General features: G+C 40.7%; 1 protein-coding gene across 5 annotated transcripts in view; it reads left to right on the top strand.

The window, feature by feature from the left end:
• Positions 1-26891, top strand: part of LOC129712085 (RNA-binding motif, single-stranded-interacting protein 3) — a 1245262-nt gene that overhangs the window by 176136 nt on the left and 1042235 nt on the right. For all 5 annotated transcript variants that reach the window (XM_055660289.1, XM_055660298.1, XM_055660306.1 and 2 more), the window contains exon 2: positions 2216-2284. In XM_055660289.1, coding sequence (XP_055516264.1) covers positions 2216-2284 — 69 coding nt within the window. The remainder of the gene's footprint in view (positions 1-2215; positions 2285-26891) is intronic.

Raw genomic sequence — 26891 nt, 5'->3', positions numbered from 1 at the left:
GTTCATACCGCTGGGGTGCAAACTACCCAAGTGAAATTTAAGGTGCTGTTCCTCCAATTTGTGCTGGGCCTCTCTGACTATGGTGGAGGCCCAGGACAGAAAGATCAGATTGGGAATGGGAGGGGGAATTTAAGTGCTGAGCCACCGGGCATTCAGGTAGGTCAAGACGGACTGAGTGGAGGTGTTCAGCGAAACGATCAGCAAGCCTGCGCCTGGTCTCACAGATGTAGAGAAGTTGACACCTGGATACAGGTTGGAGGAGGTGCAAGTGAACCTCTGCCTCACCTGGAAAGACTTTTTGGGTCCTTGGATGGAGTCGAGGGGGGAGTTAAAGGACCTGGTGAGGGGGTGGTTTGGGTTGGGGAGACGAGTTGACTTGGGAGTTTCTGAGGGAACGGTCTCTGCAGAATTCGAAAAGGGGTGGAGATGAGAAGATATGGCCAGTAGTGGGATCCCGTTGGAGGTGGGAAAATTGTAGGAGGATTATTTGCTGTATGCGACGGCTGATGGGGTGGAAGGTGAGGACAATGGGAATCTGGCCTTGTTACGAATGGGGGGAGAGGGAGTAAGAGCAGAGCTGCGGGATATTGAGGATACCCCGGTGAGAGCCTCGTCTATAATGGAAGAGGGGAACCTATACCCATGGGCAATATCCGTTGTCTATATCCGAAAATCCAATATACTTTGAACAATTTATTTGAGGAAATTACAAACCATGTACAAAAAATATTCATGGGCCAGAGAGTGCTAAGAAATAATAGTGTGCATTTAAAAACCTAGAAATCATGCAACAATGTAATATTTTAGGTTTCTTAATGGCAAGAATAGCTTGCAATTATCTGGGGTTTTTTGTCGCCACTAGTTTAGCGTAGTTTAGTTTAGAGATACAGCATGGAAACAGGCCCTTCAGCCCATCGAATTTGTGCTGACCAGCGATCCCCATACTCCTGCACAATCCTACACACCATGGCCAATTTACCATTTTTACAGGCCATTTAAACCGCAAACCTGTACGTCTTCAATGTGGGAGGAAACTGGAGCACCCGGAGAACAACGCGGTCATGGGGAGAACATTGAAAATCCTTACAGACAGCACCCATAGTCAGGATCGAACCTGGTTTCTGGTGCTATACTCTACCTCTGTGCCACTGTACTGTCCTCTTATTACACTGGACTAGACTGGGAAACAGTGCAGTCATTAGAGGAGAGTCCAATAATTGACAGCAATCTTTGGGGTTTCCTCGCACATTTGGTTTCATATAATAATTCTGCAAATATCTGCAGCAATATTGGATTTTGTGTGTTCCTGTGCTTAGAAACCCAGCAGCATTTTTTGGGAATTCCACATTAACTATGAATGCACTGAAATCACAAACATGTAGTCGCTGTTCACTATGTGCTGATAGTAAATACTGTGATTATAACCTGAAAATCTGAACGTATCAGATCGTAACAAGGAGGAAGATGACTGAACTTTATTGCCTTCCCACAGTGGGAAACCTTGATTCCACTGTGGGGGATGTTTATGTTAAATCCTATTGTGTTCTTTTATTTGTATGGTTACTCAAATCTCACTGTACCAATTGGTGCATGTGACAATAGATAACTTGAACTTTAATTTGTATCAGTTTGAAAAATAGGCAGACAAAAGTGATTTTACTACGTAATTTGTCTAAATAAATTATTTGCAGTGTCTGGCTGAAATCTTACAGCTTTGTGTATTGAGTCTATGAGGATTAAGAAAGAATGCATTAGAAGTGTAGATTAAAATGATAGACAAAATGTTGTTTGGCAGAACACTTTCAAAGCAACCTCAAGGCAATTCTAGCTTATTGTAAATTTAATTTACTTAAGGGCATGTCCCACTTTCACGACCTAATTCACGACCTCTGCTGAGTTTGCCCTTGACTCGCACTCGCAGCATGGTCGTCACAAGGTCGTAGGTAGGTCATAGGAGGCCGTGATGCTGGTCGTAGGTACTCGTGGCATCAACTAGGTCGGGGCGTTTGTCTAGCATGATGAAAAATGTCCACGAGTAAAAAAGGTCGTGAATTAGGTCGTGAAAGTGGGGCAGGCCCTTTAGCATTCTAATTAAAAGTTTTGCAGTTAATGTCAAGAAACTGAATCATTGTAAATGTTGAAAAATTATATATTCCATGACCATATTCTAGGTTCTATTGAGTCATTACTGAACTGAATTTCATTTTAATTACAGAGAGTATCAACCACCAAGACTGCCGATGGTGCATCTTACAGCAGATGGTCTAGCTCTCAACCACACCAGGTATGGTTCTAAAATATATTCAGAAATCATTAGAATAAATTGTTAAAACTTTGATTAATTGCATGCTATTTTAAGGATAGTATAATTACATTGGCCTGTGATCACTTGAAAAATGTGTACATAGTGTGATTTTCTTATGGTGGATCGACCTGCGATGCTGGATGAGAGGGTTATTGGATTCTGGGCCTCTAAACTACTAGGAGATGTGTAAATCTTGTGTGAAAAAAGACAGCTTTCAAGTTGAACTTCCCATTGATTCCACAGCTGAGGTTGTGAACTTGTTATAAGATTGCCATTGTATCTCTGCAATCTCCAACACTATCATAGTGTATTAGATTATCAAAAGATCAGGTAGTTCATTTTGCATTTAAACACTATTTAACTTGCCTGCCAAGTAATTGAGCTCAAGTTACTTTATAAATATCATCGATATTAATATTGTTTAACAAATGCAAAAATATGTCCGAATCTCCAGTTGTCTCTGGTCTAATAGTTCAAAATGTACTTGGGCATTGATGAACCAAACAGTGCCCGAGTCATCTGTCATAGATTAATATTGACTCGTACTATTTTTTCCAGTTAGCATGTTCTAACTATTATGATATTTAATGGAATAAGATAGTGGATCAAAGTAAAGTGTATTAGAGATGTGTGTATTTGAGCTGCACTTCCCAATCCCATTATCTTTAACACCAAGTACGACAACAACAATTGCTTGGGAGCAACTTGGACGTTTTTAACCAAGTCACAGAACATTCTGATTTGGAAAATCAGTGGTCTTTCATTATTGCTGGATCTGAATCCCAGAATTTGTCATTCAAAAGCAGAATGGTACTTTCACCAGAAGGACTGCAGTCTTGAAGTTGATTTTCTAATCACTCTTTGGCCTTTATTCCATTTTGCACAAAATACTGAATTTACTGTTTTTTTTCATCCTGTGAAAAACACATTCACAAATGATGTAAATTTACATTCTCATAAAATAGACTGTTCAAGGACCTTTGAGTTAAACTTGCATCAGCAGTTCTTTCTGACACATTTTATACAGTGTTACATTTACTAAATGCAAATCTACAGGATTTCAAGGATTTTAGTTCATTAGGTCTGTGAAAATAAATCTGGTCATTTGGGTGTGAGTCACATCCCTAATTTCTGAACAGTCAATACTTTAATTCAATATTTAGAATAGAAATAGTCTTTCATCAATGTGGCAAGTTTCCACTGGGTTCAGTTCACCTTTAGCGAATACGTATCTCCATGCTATTCTATTCACCTTGTAATAAATAGTTGAACAAGAAATATATTGTATAGAATATCTGATTTCTATTCAGATGAAAATGTTGCTTTAGCAATATAGAAGAGTACAGCGCAGGGACAGGTCCTTGATGCGAAGATAAACTAATCTCATATGTCTGCACATGATCTATATCTCTCCATTTTATACATTTTCCTGTATTTATCTAAAAGCCTCAAACACCATTATCGTATCTGCTTTAACCATCCCCTACCATTTCCAGGCGCTTGCCAACCACTTGTAAAAAAGAACTAGCCCCATAAGTTTGTTTCAAAACTATGCATATAGGAATAACACTACAGTGAGAACTACTCTGGAGTTCCCCATTGTGCTATCATGCTAATAAATAGCAAGATACTGAGGTTACATTTTAAAACCATGTGACTAGAAAACATTTCATTCCATGATTTTAGGTCATGCTTCTATTGAAGCATTATAGAAATACAGACGCAGTAACAATTTAAACGAGAAAGAATGGTTATTATTACTGTTTCAAGCAAACAAATTACAAGGGAATCTTCAAAACTGTATGGTCCCAGTCATCAATTTTCTGTCCATTGGAGCATGATTGGAAAATTAAGGGGTGAAATTGGACAGTTTATATTATTTGCTGCAGGTGGAACACAGCAGAAAATCTGCTTTTAATACACAACTTGGCAATAACATTTAAAAGGTTTCTTCAAAGCAATAAACATAATGCGTATATTGGCTGAGCATCATTGAAAGATGGTTTTGGATAATAAACCTAAGCTTCAGTTCATTCACAGTTATATCTTCATGTGAAATTAGGTACATTAGTGTGCTATTAGTTACCTTTGTTAACATAAACATCTATGCATTTCTTGTTTTGTCATTGTTAATAATTTCGTAATCGGATAGATTCAAAGTTGTTCAGAATTTATATAAAACGTATAAAATGTAAGTTGTGGCCCTTGTGGCTAAGGGGATCAGGGGGTATGGAGAGAAGGCAGGTACGGGATACTGAGTTGGATGATCAGCCATGATCATATTGAATGGCGGTGCAGGCTCGAAGGGCCGAATGGCCTACTCCTGCACCTAATTTCTATGTTTCTATGTATTAACCAAGTGGTATTAATTGGAAAACAGAAGCTTTGATTTTGCCTCAAACTAGTCACTGTTGGAAAGATTGAAGTGGTGGAATCAGAAGCTGGAAGGAGAAGATATCCAAAGTTAACGAGAATTGGAGCAAATATATGGGGAGATCGCAGATAGGTGTAGGAATAACATTGTTGTCATTGTTCGGCTTGTACTCGCTAGAATTTAGAACATTGAGGGGGGATCTTATAGAAACTTACAAAACTCTTAAGCGGTTGGACAGGCTAGATGCAGGAAGATTGCTCCCGATGTTGGGGACGTCCAGAACAAGGGGTCACTGTTTAAGGATAAGGGGGAAATCTTTTAGGACCGAGATGAGAAAAACATTTTTTACACAGAGAGTGGTGAATCTCTGGAATCCTCTGCCACATAATGTATTGAGGCCAGTTCATTGGCTATATTTAAGAGGGTTGGATGTGGCCCTTGTGGTTAAAGGGATCAGGGGGGGTATGGAGAGAAGGCAGGTACAGGATACTGAGTTGGATGATCAGCCATGATCATATTGAATAGTGGTACTGGCTCGAAGGGCCAAATGGCCTACTCCTGCACCTATTTTCTATGTTTCTATAGTAGGCAATTTAACTTCCTTAATACAGACTGGGACTGCCTTAGTGTTGACGGATTGCATGAGCTAGAGTTAGGCAAGTGGTTTCAGGAAGGTCTTCTCAAGTAACATGCAGATTGCTCTACTAGAGACGGGGTGATACTTGATCTAATGTTGTGTAAGTTGCTGATGGGTCAGTGGCGAGAGCACTTTGGATCCAGTGACTATAATTCTGTGAGTTATTTATGCATGAAAAAGAGAGGACTGGTCCACAAGTTAAAGTCCTCAATTGGTGTAAGGATAATTTTGATGGAGTTGGACAGGAATTTGCAAAAGTTCATTGGAAGAGGCTGTGAACAGTTAAATGGGCATCTAGCAAGTAGAAAGCTTTTATGAGGGAGATAGGGAGAGTTTGGGGATAAATGGCTCCAGTTAGAATGAGGAACAAGGCTGGCAGAATTGGGGAATTCTTGTTGATGAGAGGTATTTCTGGTCAGGAGAAAGGAGGATGCATATGTAGGGTATTGGCAGCTGGGTCTAGTGAATCCTTTGAGAAGTACAAGAGTTTGAGGAGTAGGAAGGAAATCAGCAGGGCAAAAGGGGACATGAGAAAAATTGTCAGATAAGAGAAAGAAGAATTCTAACATATTTTGTAAGCATATTAAGATAAAAAATGTAACGAGGGAGAGAATGGCAGGTTATGGATCACTGTGGTAATCTATATATGGACCCATATATAGATGTGGTCTTGAAGAGATTTTTGTGTCTTTGTTACCTATTTGTTGGGTATCAGAAGACTGGAGGGTGGCTAATGTGCCTTTATTTTACAAAGGGTTGCAAGGACAAGCCTGGGAACTACAGGGTGGTGAGCCTAATATCAGTAGTGGTTATGTAAATGGAGGTGGTGGAGGGGGGGGGGGGGGGGGGGGGGGGGGTGGATTCTTAGCAACCGTGTCTATCTACATTTGAAAAGACAAGGACTGCTTGTGGACGGTCACCATGGCTTTGTGCATGGAAAATTGTGTCCAATGAATTTGATTGAATTTTATTTTGAAAAGGTGACTGAGAATATTGACAAGGGTAGGGCAGTAGACATTGTTTACATGGACATAGTGACGCCTTTGGCAAAGTCCTGATCTGCAAGTTTAGATCAAATGGGATCTGGGATGAGCTAGCTAATTGGAAACAAATTTAGCTTGAAGAGAGGTTAGAGGATAGTAGTGGAGGATTGCTTTTCAGATTTGTGACCGGTAGTGTACTGTAGAGTTGAATACCGAGTCCCCTGTTTGTCATAAATATGAATGATTTGCGTGAGGCAAAAGAGAAGATTGCTGGGGCATTAATAGTGGCAAGAGAAATGGCAGATGAAGTCTGAGCAAGTGTGTGGTGTTGCAATTTGTGAAGTCAAATGTAGGCGGTAAAGGGCCTGTCCCACTTGGCAATTTTTTTCGGCGACTGCCGGCATCATTGACTGATGTGTCAGGTCACTGAAAAAGTTGCTCCGTGACGACTTACTGATGCGCGGTGTCTCAAGTGTCGCAACTTTTTTTTTGTCGTCGCAGTCGCCGAAAAAAATCGCCAAGTGGGACAGACCTTTATTGCTGCATTGATGTACATGGGGATTCTGGGGTCCAAGTGCACGTTCGCTAAAAGTGGCAACAGAAGATGTATGGTATGTTTGCCTTTGTCAGCCCGGGCATTGAGTATGAGAGTCAGGAAGTCATGTTCCAGCTTTATAGAATTTTGTTAGGCCGCATTTGGATGAGGTTCTGGTCGCCCCATTACAGGAAGGATGTGGAGACTTTGGAGAGGGTGCAGAAGAGGTTTACCAGAATTCTAACTGGATTAGAGGGAGTTAACTGTAAGGAGATGTTGGACAAACTTGGATTGTTTTCTCCGGAATTTTGGAGGTTGAGGGGAGACCTGAAGGGAGTATATTAAACTTTGAGAAGCATAAATAGATGGTTAGATGCTTTTTCCCAGTTTGGAAGTGTTGAAGACTAGAGGGCATTGATGCGGCAGGCAGAGTTTATAGGATATGTGGGGTATGTTTAATACCCAGAATGTAATGGGTGCCTGAAACGTGTTGCCAGCAAAGGTGGTGGAGGCAGATGCAATACGGGCATTAAGAGGCTTTTAGATGGATGCATGGATGTGCAGGGAATGCAGAGATCACGTGCAGCCAGAGGAGATTAGTTAACTTGGCATTATGTTTGGCATGGACATTGAGGGCCAAAGGGCCCGTTCCTGTTCTGTGCTATGTTCTTTGACACACAGCTAACATTTCAGGTTGAAAACCTTTTGTTAGAAATGAGAAAGGAACAAAAGAAGCTTGTTAAGATGCAAGGGAGGGGAAAGTATCAAATAAGGTAAGAACCTGGGTGACCATAGGCATAAGCTGTAAACAATGTTTATTGTAAAACAATGTTTCATTGGTCACGGCCCGTGGGCTACGTTAAGGGACAGCGGTCATGGCAGTGGCGAGCACAGCCTGGAAGCGGCCATTGAAGCTGTGGTGGCCGGCGGTGGTGACAGTAAGTTCGACCTGGCTTGAGGTGGTGGTGAGGGCCCACGCCATCAGCCTAGCCTGGAAGCAGCTGGGGAGGCGGTGTGGGCCGTGGGTGGCGTCAGCTAGATCGGCAGGTCCGTGGGCTATAAACTAAATGCGCTATAAAGAGATCCATAATAACAAGGGGTTACTGTATTTATTCATAGTATGCCAATAGAGTTGGAAATAAATATAATTATAGAGCCATCAGGTGGCAAGAGCCTGCAAATACATCACAGTAATTAACTGCAAAACTAAATGAGAAACTTTTAAATTTCGGAACAATAAATATTCGTAGAAAAAAACAAATAATATCTTGACAACAGAAAGCAAGGACAATGTTTAGACAAGCTTGTCAATAGATTTCTACAGCTAAGAACCCAGTATAATTGGGGCAAGAATTGTTATAATCTGAAGATGGTCTTTTGCAGAGTTTTCCACAAAGCTTATATAGCAAATATGAAAAATATTTACAGAATTATTATATCATGCACTGATTCCTATATGGTTATAATATACCAGATTCATTCATTTTTATCAAATAAAAGTGAATCACCCAGACAAAAACATCTGACTAAATTATCTTGATTTGGATATTTCCTGAATTGATACCTTAGTTCAAGAAAATGGGATGATATTCTTTCCAAACACATCATAAACTCAAATAACTTTACGATATTCCTGGATGTTCCTGTGTGTTTTAGAAAATATACCCATGGAGATAAGAAACTGAAGGACAGTACTGTGGCCTACATTGATCATACCCTTTGCTGAATATATAGGTTTTTACAAATGTCAAGTAGTCACTAGGGAACCGTGTTCCAGTTTCATGCAGGATCATTATGTCTAAAATCTAATCACGGAAGTTTGATTATCATTTTGCTAGCTTTTTCATTATGATCGTTGTGAGAACATGTGGATGGTTATTCTGCAGTGAAGGAATCATCTGACTTCACAAACCATTCCATCACCTGCAAGGAGCAAGTCAGCAGCGTTATGGAATATTTGCCTGAATGAGTGCCGCTTAATGGGCTTGGCCCACTTAGGCGACATTTTAGGAGCGGGAGGGGTGAGGGGAGGAAGCAGAGGAAGGTTGGTGGAGGGTGGGGAGAGAGGATAATGAAAGAGGGGAATTGAAGAGGAAGATGCGTTCCCATGGTGTTCCCATTTTAAACTTAAAAAAACGTCGGACGCGCCTACGCAGTTCGGGCTATGGGTGAGTGGTGCAATATTGCATTGGGGGAACGGGGCCCAATGGGTCCCACTTGGTCTAGCTAAGTAATAAATCCATATATTACTGGAATACTCACCAATATTTGTGGTAAGAAACATAGTCAATATTTAGGGTCTTTTATCAGAACCAGAAGAGGTTGGAGTAGAAAAAAGTCGGGGACAATTTTGTAACAGAGTGAGTTTGTGATGCTGAAGAGAACTCAAAAACGTCAAATCAGTAATACAAATGTGCCTATTGTGCAAATCAGATAACTATATCCCTTTGGGATATTTCAGCTGAATGGAATGATTTGATCCACGGATGAGTTTCAAACACTTTAAATTATCTGTGAGATTGCCCTCTCACTGGGTTTAGGGATACTGATGCCCTGTTTTTAAGTGAGTTTTTAATCAATTTCCATGTGTGAACTCTGCAGGAATGGGAGTTATCTAAAAATATTATATCTTCCATTATCTAAAAATATTGTATTATCATGTCTTGAAGATTTCATTGCCAGATGAAGTTGGCAACAATCACATCTTCTCTGAGGTAATTACTTGGATGTTATAGAATGAAGAAAAAAATCTTGCTTTCTGTAGTCTCTCTGGACAAGGACACAAATGAAGAGAAGAAAGAAATAACAAATCTTCTAGATAAATATTCACAAATTTTCCATGTCTCAATGTTCATGAGAACACATCAAGTAATTTTTAAGTAAATAAAAAAAGTAGTCAAACAGTGGCTGTTCTGCCATTTAATAGCATTGTTGGATAAGTGCTGAAAGTCAGAATATGTGGCATTCATTTTATACAAAAGGGACACTCTTGAAAGTGAATACAATTCAGAAATTGGCTACAAAGTATTTTTTGGTTCTAAAAATTATTAAAGAAATATAAGAAATGTTGTTAAAATGACCATGTTAGAATGTATCAATGTGGTTTCCATGCATCATCGTTGAAATTGAGGGTGAAAGTAAAACTATGTTGGTTCATAATAAAACCGTACATCAACGTAAGGAAGTATTCCTACCAATTGAGTGAGGCTAAAATACATGTGCCACTTCAGTTAACTCTTGGCCCCACACAAGTCTAAGGATATCCTTAGTTGTACAGGGTCTTGGTGAGACCACACCTGGAGTATTGCGTACAGTTTTGGTCTCCAAATCTGAGGAAGGACATTAGTGCCATAGAGGGAGTGCAGAGACGGTTCACCAGACTGATTCCTGGGATGTCAGGACTGTCTTATGAAGAAAGACTGGATAGACTTGGTTTATACTCTCTAGAATTTAGGAGTTTGAGAGGGGATCTTATAGAAACCTACAAAATTCTTAAGGGGTTGGACAGGCTAGATGCAGGAAGATTGTTCCTGATGTTAGGGAAGTCCAGGACAAGGGGTCACAGCTTAAGGATAAGGGGGGAAATCCTTTAAAACCGAGTTGAGAAGAACTTTTTTTCACACAGAGAGTGGTGAATCCCTGGAACTCTCTGCCACAGAGGGTAGTTGAGGCCAGTTCATTTGCTATATTTAAGAGGGAGTTAGATGTGGCCCTTGTGGCTAAGGGGATCAGGGGTTATGGAGAGAAGGCAGGTACGGGATACTGAGTTGGATGATCAGCCATGATCATATTGAATGGCGGTGCAGGCTCGAAGGGCCGAATGGCCTACTCCTGCACCTATTTTCTATGTTTCTATGTTTCTATCCTGTTTGATGAGGTGAGATTATATAACAGAAAAAAACAGAGGTTGGGCATGATGCTGTGTGATTATATAATAGTTTTGAGTATCTGATACGTCACTGTTGGTGTGCAACACAGAGCTCGAGTCTTCTATAATTTAATGGGAGGGGATGCACCAACTGTATTGCATGATGCAGAGCAGGTTCTGGGAAGTGAAGATGACCATTTCTCAGCTTCTCTGTTTTCTTCTGGGATGACAAGTTGAAATACTGGAACACAACTGAATTAAAAAACAATAAATAAAATACACTTGGCATTTATTTTGTGTTATTTATAGATGATTGGAAAGAAACAATAATAATTTTAGCTACTTCCTGATTCGCGCATTGCTGGGAAAGTTTACAATCGGTTTAGCAGAAAAACAAATTCAGTTGAAGTTAGTAAATACATAAAATTTAATGTTTCAGCGTACAAATAAAATAGCCACTTCAATGGAGATGACGTAAAATTGCCATGGAATTTTGGTTGTTACGTAATGTTGGTGTTAGTCACGTTGCAGTAGAAAATGAGATACCTCTGACATTAAGCCCAAATTATGTGTACAAATGGGACACACAAAGTGAGACTGTCAGGATAAAAAATTGCCATCAACGTAATAAAGGTAACATAATGCACACTGTTCACTTTAGACCAGCGAGATGTCAAAGGCATCTTATTATGCATGTCTAGACTGATTTATATTAGTCAGTAAGTGGATTGTTGAGACTAGAATGATTAATGGTAGAAAACTACAATGGGGAGACTTCTATTGCAGTGGAGCCAATGAGCAGCCACTGAAGGATGAGGAATTAATGGTTCAATGGTGCTTTATTTGTCACGTATGCAACTGCACAGTGAAATATACATTACACATGCGGGAGCGGCCATTTTTGTGCCATCATGCAATGTCCAAAGTCCGGTTTGCCCGTGTTCTCGGTGTACTGGAGCAGTTCCCGCGAACCAGCGACCCTTTCCCTATCTGGCCTTCTTTGTTTCCCGGGGGTGCCTGCTGCACCTTTCAGGCATTGGAGGCATGACTCTGGTTCACCCCCCTACCAGTCCCTGTTCCTTGCATTCAATGCAGTTTAAATAATATAAGAACCAATGGCACCAGTATTAGAAAATGAAGTCACTTTAAAATTAAAGTAAAAGTTAATGAGATGTAATATTGATCGGAACATCAAGATAGCCAATGACTAATTCGGACCAAAGTGCAAATCGTACTATAAATCTGCAGATTTATTTCACTAAGTTGCTGTCTGCAGTTTGTTATAATTATCTAAAAAGAAGATAATTGTAATGGTGAGAAAAGTGAAATTATCAACAACACAAACGGATTAACTGTGAGAGAAAGAATGGTACACATATTAAAAGTGGATGTATAAAATATGTACTTGGAATTATTATTTAAAAACCATGGCTACATAAGGTCTGAGTGCGAGATTCAGTTCCATTTGAAGATTTGTTTGCTCGTATTAATGGGCACCAGGTCTTTATGTGCATTAAGTTGGACCCCAAATCAACTGGATCGCATAGGTGAATGGTTGAATAAATCCAAGCAACACAATGTGTTCATTGGAAATGCTCAATGACTGGGTCACACCCATTATTCTAGTGCCGAAACAGATGAAACTGTCTGGTTTTGTAACGATTTTAAGGTAACACGCAATTGTCAATAAATAACCCCAACATTATCAAACAATCGGTAGTTATTGGTGGTTTATACATGAAATACATTTCAGTGCGAAGCAATTATTTTCTCAGCAATCAGGGTCATGGCTGATTGTAATTGTCATGTAAGAAAATCTTTGAATACATTAAAAGATATTCAGGAGTTTCATAACCACTACATGAAATGAAACGTTTATTTAGGCTTGAGATTGAACACATTGAAGAAGTTAGATGAAATGTCAATTGCGTTTGATCTAAATTAGGTATGGTCTAGGGTTAAATTTGGTCAGGTCTAGGGTTCTGCTGGATCTCACAGCTACATTTACAGTCTTCTGTCAACCATTGAAGGTGGAACCATGCAGAGAAAAAAAACGGAAAAAGGTTTACAACCCTGACGTGAGGAGTCACAGTAATGAATCTTCTGCAGCACTATGATGTACCCATGCACTGAAGCACATGTGTGGCATCTTCAGTACTAATTTAGTCCTGAGAAATGGCGCAAGATGGATAATGTTCCAGAAAGGGCCATTGTTAGTATGTAAAAACATGTACACATGAGCAAAATCACTTTCAGATATAGAAAAGTACTAGGAATCATATTTGGGATCACAGTAGGTTCAAGTAAAACAGGTGCGGTCGTGCTGTGGAAAAACTCGCAAATTAGTCTTCCACCGATACTGTGCGAGATAATGGTGCGCAATTTCATTTGCGCAGTTTGTGACCAAATTGGGCTCAAACAACATTTCAGATCTTCTTAGCATCCCGTGTCAAACGGAGAAGCTGAGAAATTTTAACATTCGATGAAAGCAACACAAAAGTGGAATGACATGGATGACCGACCAAATGTTACTATGAATCCAATAACACACATTCTTCTGAGTTAAAGATGATGACTCACTCCTCCACCGGTTACACTCCTGCAGAGATACTGATGCATAGAAAATTTAGGACACTTGCATTTGATTCAGCTAAATCCAGAAAGAAAAAATACTTGAAGTAAAGAAAGCATCAAAATGTATGCTATAAAGAAAAAGGTTTAGATTACACGATTAGGTTTCTGTTCTGCAACCTCGTTAATCTGCGGATAAGCAAATGGGATATTAAAGAGATTGTGAAGATATGTACAGTTCCAAGAATTCCCTTGAAAATATGAAATTGTTTCCAATATTTATTTTAAAAGCAAGAACCAGCATAGAAGATATAAATATATGTGATATGTCCCTTATAATGAATTTGATAATTTATGCCTAAGAAAAATCTCAAATAAACCTTTAAAGCTCTTCTTTAAACATTTCCCAAGTATAATTTCATACAGTCTTTGTTTTTCACTAAAATCTATAAGAATGCATATTTTGCAGGTCAAAGGATAAATATTGTTTCGGACATCCTTATTCATAAGATCATATATGATAGGAGTAGAATTAGGCCATTTGGCCCATCTAGTCCACTCCACCATTCAATCATGGCTGATCTTTCTCTCCATCCCAACCCCATTCTCCTGCCGTTTCCCCATAACCTCTGACACCTGTACTAATCAGGAATTTATCTATCTCTGCCTTAAATATATCAACTGGCTTTGCCTCCACAGTCTTCTGTGGTGAAGAATTCCACAGTTTCACCACCCACTGAGTAAATAAATTCCTCCTCATCTCTTTCTTAAAAGAACGTCCTTTAATTTGCAGGATATGACCTCCAGTCCTAGACTCTCCCACTAGTGGAAACATCATCTCCACATCCACTCTATCCTTGCCTTTCACTATTCAGTACGTTTCAACGAAGTCCCCCCTCATTCTTCTAAACTCCAGTGAGTACAGGCCCAGTGCCGTTAAATGCTCATATGTTAACCTACTCATTCCTGGGATCATTCTTGTAAAGCTCCCCTGGACCCTCTCCAGAGCCAGCACGTCCTTCCTCGGATATGGTGCTCAAAATTGCTCACAATATTCCAAATGCGGCTTGACCAGCGCCTTATAGAGCCTCAACATTACATCAGTGTTTTTGTATAGAAGCCCTCTCTAAATAAATGCTAGCATTGCATTTGCTTTCAAATATTTAGAATACTACGATGGAATCTCTTAGACAGATAAGGTCTTGTTTAATCGGTCTTGATTAATACCTTTTTAGCTTGATAACAAGAATACTATCACTGTGGCAAACCTAATACTGAATTTAACATTTTTTAATTAAAAATGAAGAGCTGTTCAAAAGAGACATTGGTTATAAACTGGGTTATAACCCCAAACATTGGTTTTCCAGTCTATAATTCCTTTGTATGTGTGATTGGTGAATGCACTGTGGAGTTTATAGATTGAACCCAACAGTAGCACATGCACAGCTTTAAACAGTCTTCTTTGTCTTGCCCGACTGGTTCAATATTATTCTGAGCAATTATTTCCTGCATCACCCTGTTATTGGTTTGTCTGATACCAAAGCAGGTGACACCACATAATCTGTTTGCAGCACAGACTGTAAATTGTTCCTATTGACAGACAAACCATTTCTCCCAGCTGAATGTGTTTGTCAGCAACCCCCAGGAATGACAGATTGTGTTTGATCCATGAGGGTATTAAAATCAAAGGTGTTAACACATTTTAAAAGAGATTTTAACACATGGTTTGCAAGCCTCACAGTGTACTTGCACCATTCAATTGATACTGAACATATCTATGTGGAAAAAAGTAATGCCTGCTTTGCTCCCTCTTGTGATGAGTCCACATTTTCTTTATACAGGGTTTTTCTTCCTGCAATGCCAGTATCTCATCATCTAATTATAATCACCATTTCCTTCTCATTCAGGAAAGCAGTGTAGCATCAATTGCTCTATCATCTGGCAATCGTGTCTCCAAACACTGGTCTGTGTTCATTTTGATATGGATTCTACATTTTGATAGTGCAGGATCTCTTCCTGGGGCAATCCATTGTAAGTCAATGCAAATTGCAGAGAACAGTGCATTGTGCTTTCACAAGGATCTTCCCAGTAGTTCACCATGGACCACAGATATCTAAACCACTCATCTAATGATCAGTTTTAACCAATTTGATGCAGTTTACTGTGAGCAAGGTATGTGAAAAACTAAGGCAGACACTTGATTAAAAGTTTGATCTGCAAATAATATATCTAAACCAAAAGCTAATTCAATAGACATTAGGTGCAGGAGTAGGCCATTTGACCCTTCGAGCCAGCACCGCCATTCAATGTGATCATGGCTGATCATCCCCAATCAGTACCCCGTTCATGCCTTCTCCCCATATCCCCTGCCTCTGCTATTTTTAAGAGCCCCATCTAGCTCTCTCTTGAAAGCATCCAGAGAACCTGCCTCCACTGCCCTCTGAGGCAGAGAATTCCAGACTCACCGCTCTGTGAGAAAACGTGTTTCCTTGTCTCTGTTCTAAATGGCTTACTCCTTATTCTTAAACGGTGGCCCCTGGTTCTGGACTCCCCCAACATTGGGAACATGTTTCCTGCCTCTAGCGTGTCCAAACCCTTAACTATCTTATGTTTCAATGAGATGCTTCTAAACTCCAAAGTGTACAACCCCAGTTGCTCCATTCTCTCAGCATATGACAGTCCCGCCATCCTGGGAATTAACCATGTACAGTAAACCTACTCTGCACTCCCTCAATAGCTAGAATGTCATTCTTCAAATTAGGGGACCAAAACTGCACACAATACTCCAGGTGTGGTCTCACTAGGGCTCTGTACAACTGCAGAAGTACCTCTTTGCTCCTCTATTCAATTCCTCTTGTTATAAAGGGCAACATGCCATTCACTTTCTTCACAGCCTGCTGTACTTGCATGCTTACTTTCATAGACTGATGTACAAGGATTCCTAGATCCCGTTGTACTTCCCCTTTTCCCAACTTGGTGCCATTTAGATAGTAATCTGCCTTCCTGTTTTTGCAACCAAAGTGGATAACCTCGCATTTATCCGCATTAAACCATCTGCCATGCACGTGCCCACTCCCCCAACCTGTCCAAGTCACCCTGCATTGTCATAGCATCCTCCTCACAGTTCACACTGCCACCCAGCTTTGTGTCATCTGCAAATTTGCCAATGTTACTTTGAATCCCTTCATCCAAATCATTGATGTATATTGTAAATAGCTGCGGTCGCAGCATCGAGCCTTGCGGTACCCCACTAGTCACTTCCTGCCATTCTGAAAGGGACCCGTTAATCCCTACTCTTTGTTTCCTGTCTGCCAACCACTTCTCTATCTATGTCAGCACTCTACCCCCAATACCATGTGCCCAGATTTTGCCCACTAATCTCCTATGTGGGACCTTATTAAATGCTAATAAGTCCAGATACACTACATCCTCTGGCTCTCCTTGTCCATTTTCCTAGTTACATCTTCAAAAAATTCCAGAAGATTAGTCAAGCATGATTTCCCCTTCATAAATCCATGCTGACTCGGACCAATCCTGTTACTGCTATCCAATTCAGCAGATTATTTTAAATTATCTGCTGCTACCAGTAAAGTGGCAAAAAATTGATATGTCAGTAATAAAATCAGATGGCATAATTTTCAACAGTAACCACCATAACCACTCCATGACTTTCTATTTGATCCATATGGTAATATATCAATCAAAGTAATTATGTATATTTTTAAACATTGGGTGATTACCAGCATGGGTTTAAAGAAAGACCTTTTTATTCTTCTACAATGGCTTAGAGAGGCCTCAATATTTTGTATTGATGAGGACAACCCATAAATTTGCCAAACTGGCAAATTCAAATGAAACATGGGTTGGACAGGCTAGATGCAGGAAGATTGTTCCCGATGTTGGGGAAGTCCAGGACAAGGGGTCACAGCTTAAGGATAAGGGGGAAATCCTTTAAAACCGAGATGAGGAGAACTTTTTTCACACAGAGTGGTGAATCTCTGGAACTCTCTGCCACAGAGGGTAGTTGAGGCCAGTTCATTGGCTATATTTAAGAGGGAGTTAGATGTGGCCAACGGGATCAGAGGGTATGGAGAGAAGGCAGGTACGGGATACTGAGTTGGATGATCAGCCATGATCATATTAAATGGCGGTGCAGGCTCGAAGCGCCGAATGGCCTACTCCTGCACCTAATTTCTGTTTCTAAACCCGGAAACATTCATTTCCCACTCTGCCAGTAACCTGCTTGCCATCATTGATGGATTTGCAAAGATCTTTAGCAGATTTCCTGTGCTCTCAGGATTGCTTGACTTGAATATTGCAGACTTGGACTTCACCTGGGAATTGATCTCGCTGTTCATCCATGGTTTCCAGCTAAAACACGCTAAACCGGCAGGTTAAATGGCATCTGCAGGATAACATACGGATCACCCATTGATAACATTCCCTACCAATATTGCACATTCTGCATGATCTGTTGCATGCTTATGATACGACACGATACGATAAAACTTTATTTACCGCAGCAGGGAAATTGGTCTGCCACCAGTCATAAAACACACCAAGTTGCATGAAACATAAAATTAAAGTGACAAGAGGAAAGTCTAGTATTTGGGTTGTGCAAAGATTTATTTTCATTACACTTTTGCTCTTGTGTTGAAATGCTTTCTACCTTTCCTCAGTCTCTACAGATTTCTAATCCTTCCCTGACACTTCATTTTAATTGTCTGAGTCCCTTCAAGTTTCACTTGCACTTTCTTTTCTGTGCACACCGTCCTGCACACACAATATTACATAATATTATGACAATGAGCTGGTAATGGTAGATAACATGCAGAGCACATCAAACTGGTTGAGCACCAAATCTGTTTCAAACTACAGTACGTGGGTGCAAATTGCACTTGTATTATAAAAACACTCCTGTAGTCTAACTCCCAGGGTACACTTCATACCATTCTCTTCAACTGTTCAATGATTTTCACGTATAATGTCATCTTGCTCACCTGCAGTGATGATGCCCAAATGCAATGTATAGTATGTGATGACTGTCCTGCACTCATTTGTATTGGTGTCTTAAAGGAAGGCACATTGTCACCCTTCAGCAAATCTGAATAGTACCACTCACTGGAGTACCAATTGGCATTATTTTTGCTGAAGCTGACACTAGCAGGGAAGTAGTCAAATTCAGGAGAAAGAAAATCACTGCAAGAACTAGAAAGAATTGTTAACGGTAATGAAGGAATTGAAATCATAAATCCCTATTGTTCTATGTTCAGCTGTATCAGTGGCTTTGGTGAAGAGCTAACCTCTGACATGTACATAAAAGGACACACATTGATGGAGTAACTCAGTGAGTCAGGCAGCATCCCTGGAGAACATGGACAGATGATAACTTGGGTCGAGATCATATATGTTCAGCCTGAACCTGCATTACATAAGCCCAAGTGCCATGTCAAGATTCTTTATTAATATATTGGTGAACATTGGGCCATCGATAGGAAACCTAATCAGCCAAATATTACCAATATTTTTTTGTCTTTATTAAAAAGATGATTTTTAGAGTGTACATTCCCTATCCCCTGCAGAAGCTTTAAATAAGTCTGCTGTCCACTGAACTAAAGTGACAATGGGGATCAAAATAGCTGTACTGATTCAAGGCTTTTGACAGCATTCGGAGGCTGCCACCACCACAGCATCAAATATAAGATGAAGCTCTGCCTCAGCAAATACAGCATTAGTTTGGCTATTAAATCACAGGTATAGGACTTAAACCACCTGAAATTCTTGAAATATGGCAATTGACTATCAAGTGGTGTGAATGATTTATCCAGCTTTGAGCATTTATCTAACTGAAGTGGATTAGTAAGGGGTATATGAGAAATTCACACCAATAAAATACATGAAAGCCATCATCGACTATGAGCAATTGGATAAAGTTAATACGTATTTATGATACCTCATGTTTATTCTGAGGCTGTGGTGTCTGGTCCTCATCTCTCTCATTAGTGGAAACATCCTCTCCACATCCTCTCCTACTCGAAATCTCATCCGTAATAATGGACTCGAATCCTACCAACCACTGAAGTTAGGCTAACTGGCCAACAGTCCCCTCTCTTTTACTTCACTCCCAGCTTCAGCAGTCATATGTGCAATTTTCCAATCCTCTGGAACTGCTCCTGATGCTGATGAATCTTGGGAGATCACCACTGCCTCCACAATCTCTAAAGCTACCACTTTCAGAACCCTGGGGTGTAATCCATCTGGACCAGTTGACTTATCCACATTTCAGCTTCCCAAGCACCTTCTTCTTAGGACTAGCAACTCCACTAACTTCTGCCACCTGACTCTTTTGATTTTTAGGCACATTGATGGTGTCTTCCGCTATGGTGACTGATGCAAGAAACTTAATATTTTCATCTGCCTTTTCTTTATTCCCCATTACTACTTCTCCATCATCATTTGCCAGCAGGCCAATGTCCATTCTTCCCTCTCTTTTACTCTTTATATATTTGAAGAAACATTTGCTTTTTTTTTTTTTTTTTTTTAATTAATGATTAGCTTACCTTCATATTTTATCTTTTCTTCCCGTATTGCCTTTTTAGTTACCTTCTGTTGGTCTTTCAAAGCTTCCCACTAATCTTTGCATTATCATGTGACTTCTTTTTTAGTTTCATGCTGTCTTTGACTTTCCTTTATCAGCCATGGTCGCCTCATTCTCCCCTTTCTTCCTGTTGGGTTGAAAAGATCCTGCATCTTTGGAATTTCTCCCAGAAACTCCTGCCATTGCTGCTCCAGTGTCATTCCTGCTAGTGTCTCTTTACCTTCAGCCAGCACCTCCCTCATGCCTCTGTATTCTCTACTTTAGCCAGCTCCTCCCTCATGTAAGTTGTCTTTACTCAACAGTAATGCCGAAAAATCTTATTTCATCTTCTCCCTCTCAAACCGCAGGTTGAATTTTATCGTATTACTAGACCGTTGGGTCCCATTCCCCCAACGCAATATTCCACTAAACTGCGCTTGCGAAGCTGATGGGCCCGCACTGCGCAGGCGTGACTGCAGCGTTCAAAGTTGTGCCGTTGATGGCAGAACTTATGTTAAATTTAATAAAGTGAATAGAGGACCCGTGGAGTTGTTTGTAAAATAGAACAAAACTTACCCATGGAGTGAGGCCAGGCAAGTACACATGAAAAGACAAAAAAAATGGCAATCTGAAAATTGGCAAAGGTCCCAACTGCCCAGGTGCAGATACTGGGCCCGCTGCGTACGCGCGGGGAGATGGTGTCATTTTGCGTCACTGCCACATCACCGGCGTCACTTTCAATTGTGACCCGGCTGAAAGGCCTCCCCGAACTGTGCAGACGGTTGGGCTGTGGGGAGAGCTCTGAGAAAAGATGGGGGAAGAGCCTTGGTGGAGAGGGGGGTATCACGGGTGAGGGGGCAGGAGTCAGCGACGGGGACCGGAGGGGAAGGGACTGTAGCTGCAGGGCATTGTAATGGCGGTGCATTTGGGACTCACAGCAGGTGCTGGGCGTTCTTTCGTTCCATTTGGCGACATCGCCATGCCGGGCTGAGTTGCTTCCGTTCCTCCGAAAATTGTGTTCAGTTGGAGACCTCCACTGGCCTCCCTCAGCTGCAATAAAGACACGATGGTGCAGGAATGGGCAGACCTACCCGGTGAGTGACAGGAGGAGAAACCAATCCTCGCAGTGCTGACTGGCAGGTGACGAGATCGATCTGCGCATGCACGATTTTTACGATTTTTAAACCTTGCTGACTTTTACAATATATCACCGATCGGAACGAAACTCAGGAGAATGGCGAGTGAGCCGACTAAAAACTGTAGCTCTATCGAGTACCGTTTTTGCGCAAATTGAGAAAATACACAAACCGGAAGAGCACGAGATCAGAGCTTTGGATATGTGTAGATATATAACTAGATAGATATAGATATAGATAGATGGTCACTGCCTCCGAGGGGTTCTTTTACCTTAAGCTCCCAACTAAAATCCCCTTTATTACACAACACCAAATCCAGAATTGCCTTTTCTCTGGTAGGCTTGACTACACCCTACTCCAACAAGCCATCTTGTAGGCACTCTACAAATTTCTTCATGGGATCCAGTACCAAATTCATTTTCTCAGGTAGCCGATTGATGCAGATTTAGCTTCATGGTAAGAAGCCTCGGCTTCTTTGAGATTGGTGACAGAAGTTGCTTTTCAGACTGGAGGCCGTGATCCTTGGTGTGTTTCAGTGCTTGCTGCTGGGCCCTTTGTTGATCATCATCTATATGAACGACTATCAACTTGGATTCGATTATACAAGGCTTGATTAATAAGTTTGCAGATGACACTAAAATAGGCATCATAGACTGTGAAGGTGGTCATCAAGAATTATAATGGCATTAACTTCAGCTGGGCAAGTGGGCTGAAGAATGACTTATGGAGTTTAAATCGGATAAATGCAAGGAGTTTAGGTTTATTATTTGCACTATTCCAAGGTAGGAGGTGAAGAAGCCTTTTGATACACTGGTCAGTCTGGGAAATGAGTATAGAAGTTGGGATGTTATATTACGGTCATACAAGAGATTTGTGAGGCTGCACTTGGAGTATTGTGTTCAGTTTTGCTCACCCCGTTGCAGCAAAGATGCCATTAAGCTGCAAAGAGCTGAGAAGATTTAAGAGAATGGTGTCAGGATGAAGGAGCCTGAACTATATGGCGAGATTGGGCAGGTTGTCATTTTATTCCTTAAATTGCGGGAGGCTGAGGGGAGATAGAGGTGTATAAAATTCTGAAGGGAATAGATAGAATGAATTCAGTCTTTTCTTGTGTAGGGGAATCAAGAACAAGGGCATAGGTTAAAGGTGAGAAGGTAAAGATTTATTCGGAATCTGAGTGGCAACTATTTTACACAAAGAGTGATTGGTATAAGGAACGAGCTGCCAGAGGAAATAGTTGAGGCAGGTATAATAACAACATTTACAAGACATTTGGACATGGTCGTGGATAGGAATGGTAAAGAGGGATATGGGTTAACATGGCCAAATGGGGCAAGCTTTCAATCCTTCTTGCCTGCTTTACTTGCCAATCTTTGATTGACAGAATTATTTTCAATTCATTGAAATTATATATCATGTTTGATTTTCCCTGGATTGTTCCTTTAATTATGTTTTGATTACTCTTCTTCAAACCATTTGCAATGAAGGATACCCAGTCAGCACAACCGTTTCTTTTTCTGAATAAAATACAGCATTGTTATCTTTCTTTTTGGGCTGAAAACATATGAATCAAGCAACTTTTATCGCATATGCTTCAAGACATCCCTCCCCATTGTGTCCTTTATTATTCCAATCTTGGTTGAACAAAAAAGAATTATTTTAAAAGCATGACCATGAAGTTCTCGCATAATTTCTGCAATTTGTTTAGAACTTGGCTCTTTTACATTATTCCTACTTTTTGTTGGCCTACAGAATGCAGAGAACTGTGAAAATGTTGAATTCTGTAATAGTGAGTCCTCAATCAATGTGTATTCAGAACTGGAGAAACTGAAATAGAAGATTTGTGGATGAATGCCAAAGTGCATTGGATGCCCAGGATTATCTACAATGTTACAGTATAGCTTGAGGGGTTGTATTCCCCACTCCTGATCATATTTATTGTACTTGCATTCTAAAATACCAGCAATCCTTTTGCCTTCATTCTAACTGTTAATTCGGTCTTGGAACTTCAAATTTATCATTAATTTTGAATGTTGTAAAAGTATCTTCGATCAATTCTGACATCTGCTCTCCGTTTTATATTGTTCCATATCCTTAAAAAAAAAAAAAAAAAAAGTGGAGCCAAGAGTATTGAGTTCATGCTCTTGACTGAGTTAGGGCTTACTTTTGACTAAAATTATAATTGTAGATGCTACTTTCTCCCAGTGTTCACCAACCTTAATTTTACATATTTTGGTCAATTAATCACAGGAAGTCCAAAACCAACTCAATCTGCCTCTCATTTCCCTTTTGTCTGATCTCTCCTCTTCTGAATTCTTCTCACTTTAAGGCTACGTCTCCCCCAGTTCTCTGCTCACCTTTTGTCTTTGGTCCAATGTTAATCTTTATCTAATGTTAATCTTTATGGATCTTCCTTTCCTTTTACCTCACCCCACCACTAATTTTATTAAAATAAATTCCACAGCATTAGTTAACCTCACAGCAAGCTCAGCCTCTTTGTGGTGCAACCTTTCTCACGCTATTCAACTCTGCAGATATTTTGCTAGATCTAAAGCAGAGCGGTCCCGGTGGTGCAGCAGTAGAGTTGCTGCCTTGCAGTGAGACCCAGGTTCGATCTCGACTACAGGTGCTATCTGTACAGAGTTTGTACGTTCTCCCCGTTTTCTCCGAGATCTTCGGTTTCCTCCCACACCAGGTTAATTGGCATGGTAAATGTAAAAACTGTCCCTAGTGGGTGTAGAATAGTGTTAATATGTGTGGTCATTGCGGACCCGGTGGGCCAAAGGGCCTGTTTCCGCGATGTATCTCAAAACTAAACTAAAATATTTCCTCGTGTGCTATTTTTTCAGCAGTGATTTCATTAGATGTTTTTATTCCTTACCACATGGAACTGGATGCAGGCAGAAGCCCTGCTCTTCAATTTCTACCCTGTTGGACCTCGACTATTTTCATAGCAATAGCATAAATCTCAAATACTGGCAGCTTCATCTGTGCCTGTACTTCTGTGATATCCCATTGGCTTGCTATTTTTGCAGGAATTTATAAAGAAATGGCTAGTCTATCAGTTCCCTCTGACAAATCTGACTGGATATCTATATGGAGCTTAAAATCAGTAATTATTCTGATCTGAAATAAAATTTCTGTTTTCTAATTTGAATCTGTGGAAAGCGGCCTAAATTCATAAAAAATGTTGTGATTGCCCCACAGAGAGAAAAACAACATTTTCCCCTCACTTTTTATATTTTAATGTCAGTCCATACTCAACATGGAAATCTTTGTATCATGCCTTTAAGTTTTTACATGTCTATTTTTTTGGATAAAAAAAGTGTACAGAATATAAGGCCCAATGGATTTTCCCTTTTGGTCTGGTTTCTGGCAACACGAGTAAGAAGAAATATAGTGCCCTCCATAATGTTTGGGACAAAGACCCATCATTTATTTATTTGCCTCTGTACTCCACAATTTGAGATTTGTAATGGAAAAAAAAATCACATGTGGTTAAAGTGGGGATTACTGAGATGTGGCAACAGGAGGATCGGGCCTGGGAACTTAATATACAGGCTTATACATCCTATAGAAAGGACAGGCAGGTGGGCAGAGGAGGGGGAGTAGCTCTGCTGGTGAGGGATGGAATTCAGTCCCTTGCGAGGGAAGACATAGGGACTGACGAGGTAGAGTCACTGAGAATTGAGTTGAGGAATTGTAAAGGCAAGAAGACACTAATTGGTGTTATCTACAGACCTCCAAATAGTAACCCGGATGTAGGGTGTAAGTTGCAGCAGGAGTTAAAACTAGCATGTAACAAAGGTAATGCCACTGTGGTGATGGGGGATTTCAATATGCAGGTAGACTGGGAAAATCAGGTTGGTTCAGGGCCCCAAGAAAGAGTTTGCAGAGTGCCTCCGAGATGGATTCTTAGAGCAGCTTATAATAGAGCCGACCAGAGAAAAGGCAATTCTGGATTTAGTGTTGTCCAATGAACCAGATATGACAAGAGAACTCGAGGTAAAGGAACCGCTTGGAGGTAGTGATCATAATATGATTAGTTTTGATCTGCAATTGGAGAAGGAGAAGGTCAAATCGGAAGTGTCAGTGAAGCAGTTGAACAAAGGGAACTATGAAGGCATGAGAGAAGAGCTGGCCAAGGTCGACTGGAAAGGGATCCTAGCAGGAATGACGGTGGAACAGCGATGGCAGGAATTTCTGGGCATAATCCAGAAGACGCAGGATCATTTCATTCCAAAAAGGAAGAAAGATTCTAAGGGGAGTAGGAGGCAACCGTGGCTGACAAGAGAAGTTGGGGATAGAATAAAACTAAAAGAAAAGATGTCTAACACAGTAAAGAGTAGCCGGAAGCCAGAGGATTGGGAAACTTTCATAGGACAACAGAAGGAAACAAAACGGGCAATACGGGCTGAAAAGATGAAGTATGAAAGGAAGCTGGCCAGGAATGTATAGAAGGACAGTAAAAGCTTCTTTAGATATGTTAAGGGAAAAAGAGTAGCAGAGTCATATGTGAATACCTTGAAGGTAGACACGGGTGAAATTATTATGGGTAACAAGGAAATGACAGAAGCGTTGAATAGGTACTTTGGATCTGTCTTCACTAAGGAAGACACAAACAATTTCCCAGATGTACTGGAGGACAGAGGATCTAAGGGGGTAGAGGAACTGAAAGAAATTTTCATTTGGTGAGAAATAGTATTGGGTAGGCTAATGGGACTGAAGGATGATAAATCCCCTGGGCCTGATGATCTGCATCCCAGGGTCCTCGGAGAGGTGGCTCTAAAAATAGTGGACGCATTGGTGATCATTTTCCAATGTTCAATAGATTCAGGATCAGTTCCTGTGGATTGGAGGATAGCTAATGTTATGCCACTTTTCAAGAAAGGAGAGAGAGAGAAAACGGGGAATTACAGACTGGCTTCGGTGGTGGGAAACATAAAGATAGAAACATAGAAAATAAGTGCAGGAGTAGGCCATTCGGCCCTGCGAGCCTGCACCACCATTCAATATGATCATGGCTGATCATCCAACTCGGTATCCTGTACCTGCCTTCTCTCCATACCCCCTGGTTCCTGACAGCCACCTAACCGATAGGCTGCAGCGCCTACAAGCCAACTAACCGAATGCCGCTCTGCTGAAAAGTCAAATAATGGCTAGTGTGGGAAAATGACCCCACCCTCCCGTCTCCACTGACCATTGATGTGATGGATGCTGGGGTCTGGGAAAATCACTGACCAGTCCCGCCCCCAGGCGACGTCATATCCATCATTTTACTTTTTGGCAGAGCAGCATTTGGTTAGTCAGCTTGTAAGCGACACAGCCTTTCGGTTAGGTGGCATTTCGGCAGAGTGGCCATGCAGTGAGTTTGCTTTTAGGCGACACAGCCTTTTGGTTAGTTGGCCTTTAGGCTTCCCGCCCGCCCTTTCAGTTCGTTGGCGTTACGGCTTCGTTTTCATTCGGCTATTTGGCTTCGACTTCTTTGCTTCGGCTTCTCGTCCTTCAACGCCACGTCCGGGTACCATCACAAACATTATAGTGCCCTGAAATGGGGGGAATGTATAAACACAGCTGTCATTTCTAAATGGTGAAACCAAATTGTGTAAAAACCTGACAATGTGCTCTTTAACCACATGTACTTTTTTCTACAACAAATCTCAAATGGTGGAGTACGGAAGGAAATAAATAAATGATGGGTCTTTGTCTCAAACATTATGGAGGGCACTGCAAGTTGAGCGGGGACAGGAATGTGTGCAAAATGAATGTTAACAAGGACAAGCTTCCTGCTCCAATACCTGTCTAAAAGCTGACACATTTTAGAAACATAAAAACATAAAAACATTTTTAAAAAAATAGGTGCAGGCTTAGGCTAGTACCACCATTCAATAAGATCATGGCTGAT

The sequence above is a fragment of the Leucoraja erinacea genome, chromosome 2, assembly GCF_028641065.1.
Source record: "Leucoraja erinacea ecotype New England chromosome 2, Leri_hhj_1, whole genome shotgun sequence".
In the NCBI taxonomy this organism is placed as follows: domain Eukaryota; kingdom Metazoa; phylum Chordata; class Chondrichthyes; order Rajiformes; family Rajidae; genus Leucoraja; species Leucoraja erinaceus.
The sequence above is the reverse complement of the archived record's forward strand: the minus strand, read 5'-3'. Positions and strand labels throughout refer to the sequence as shown.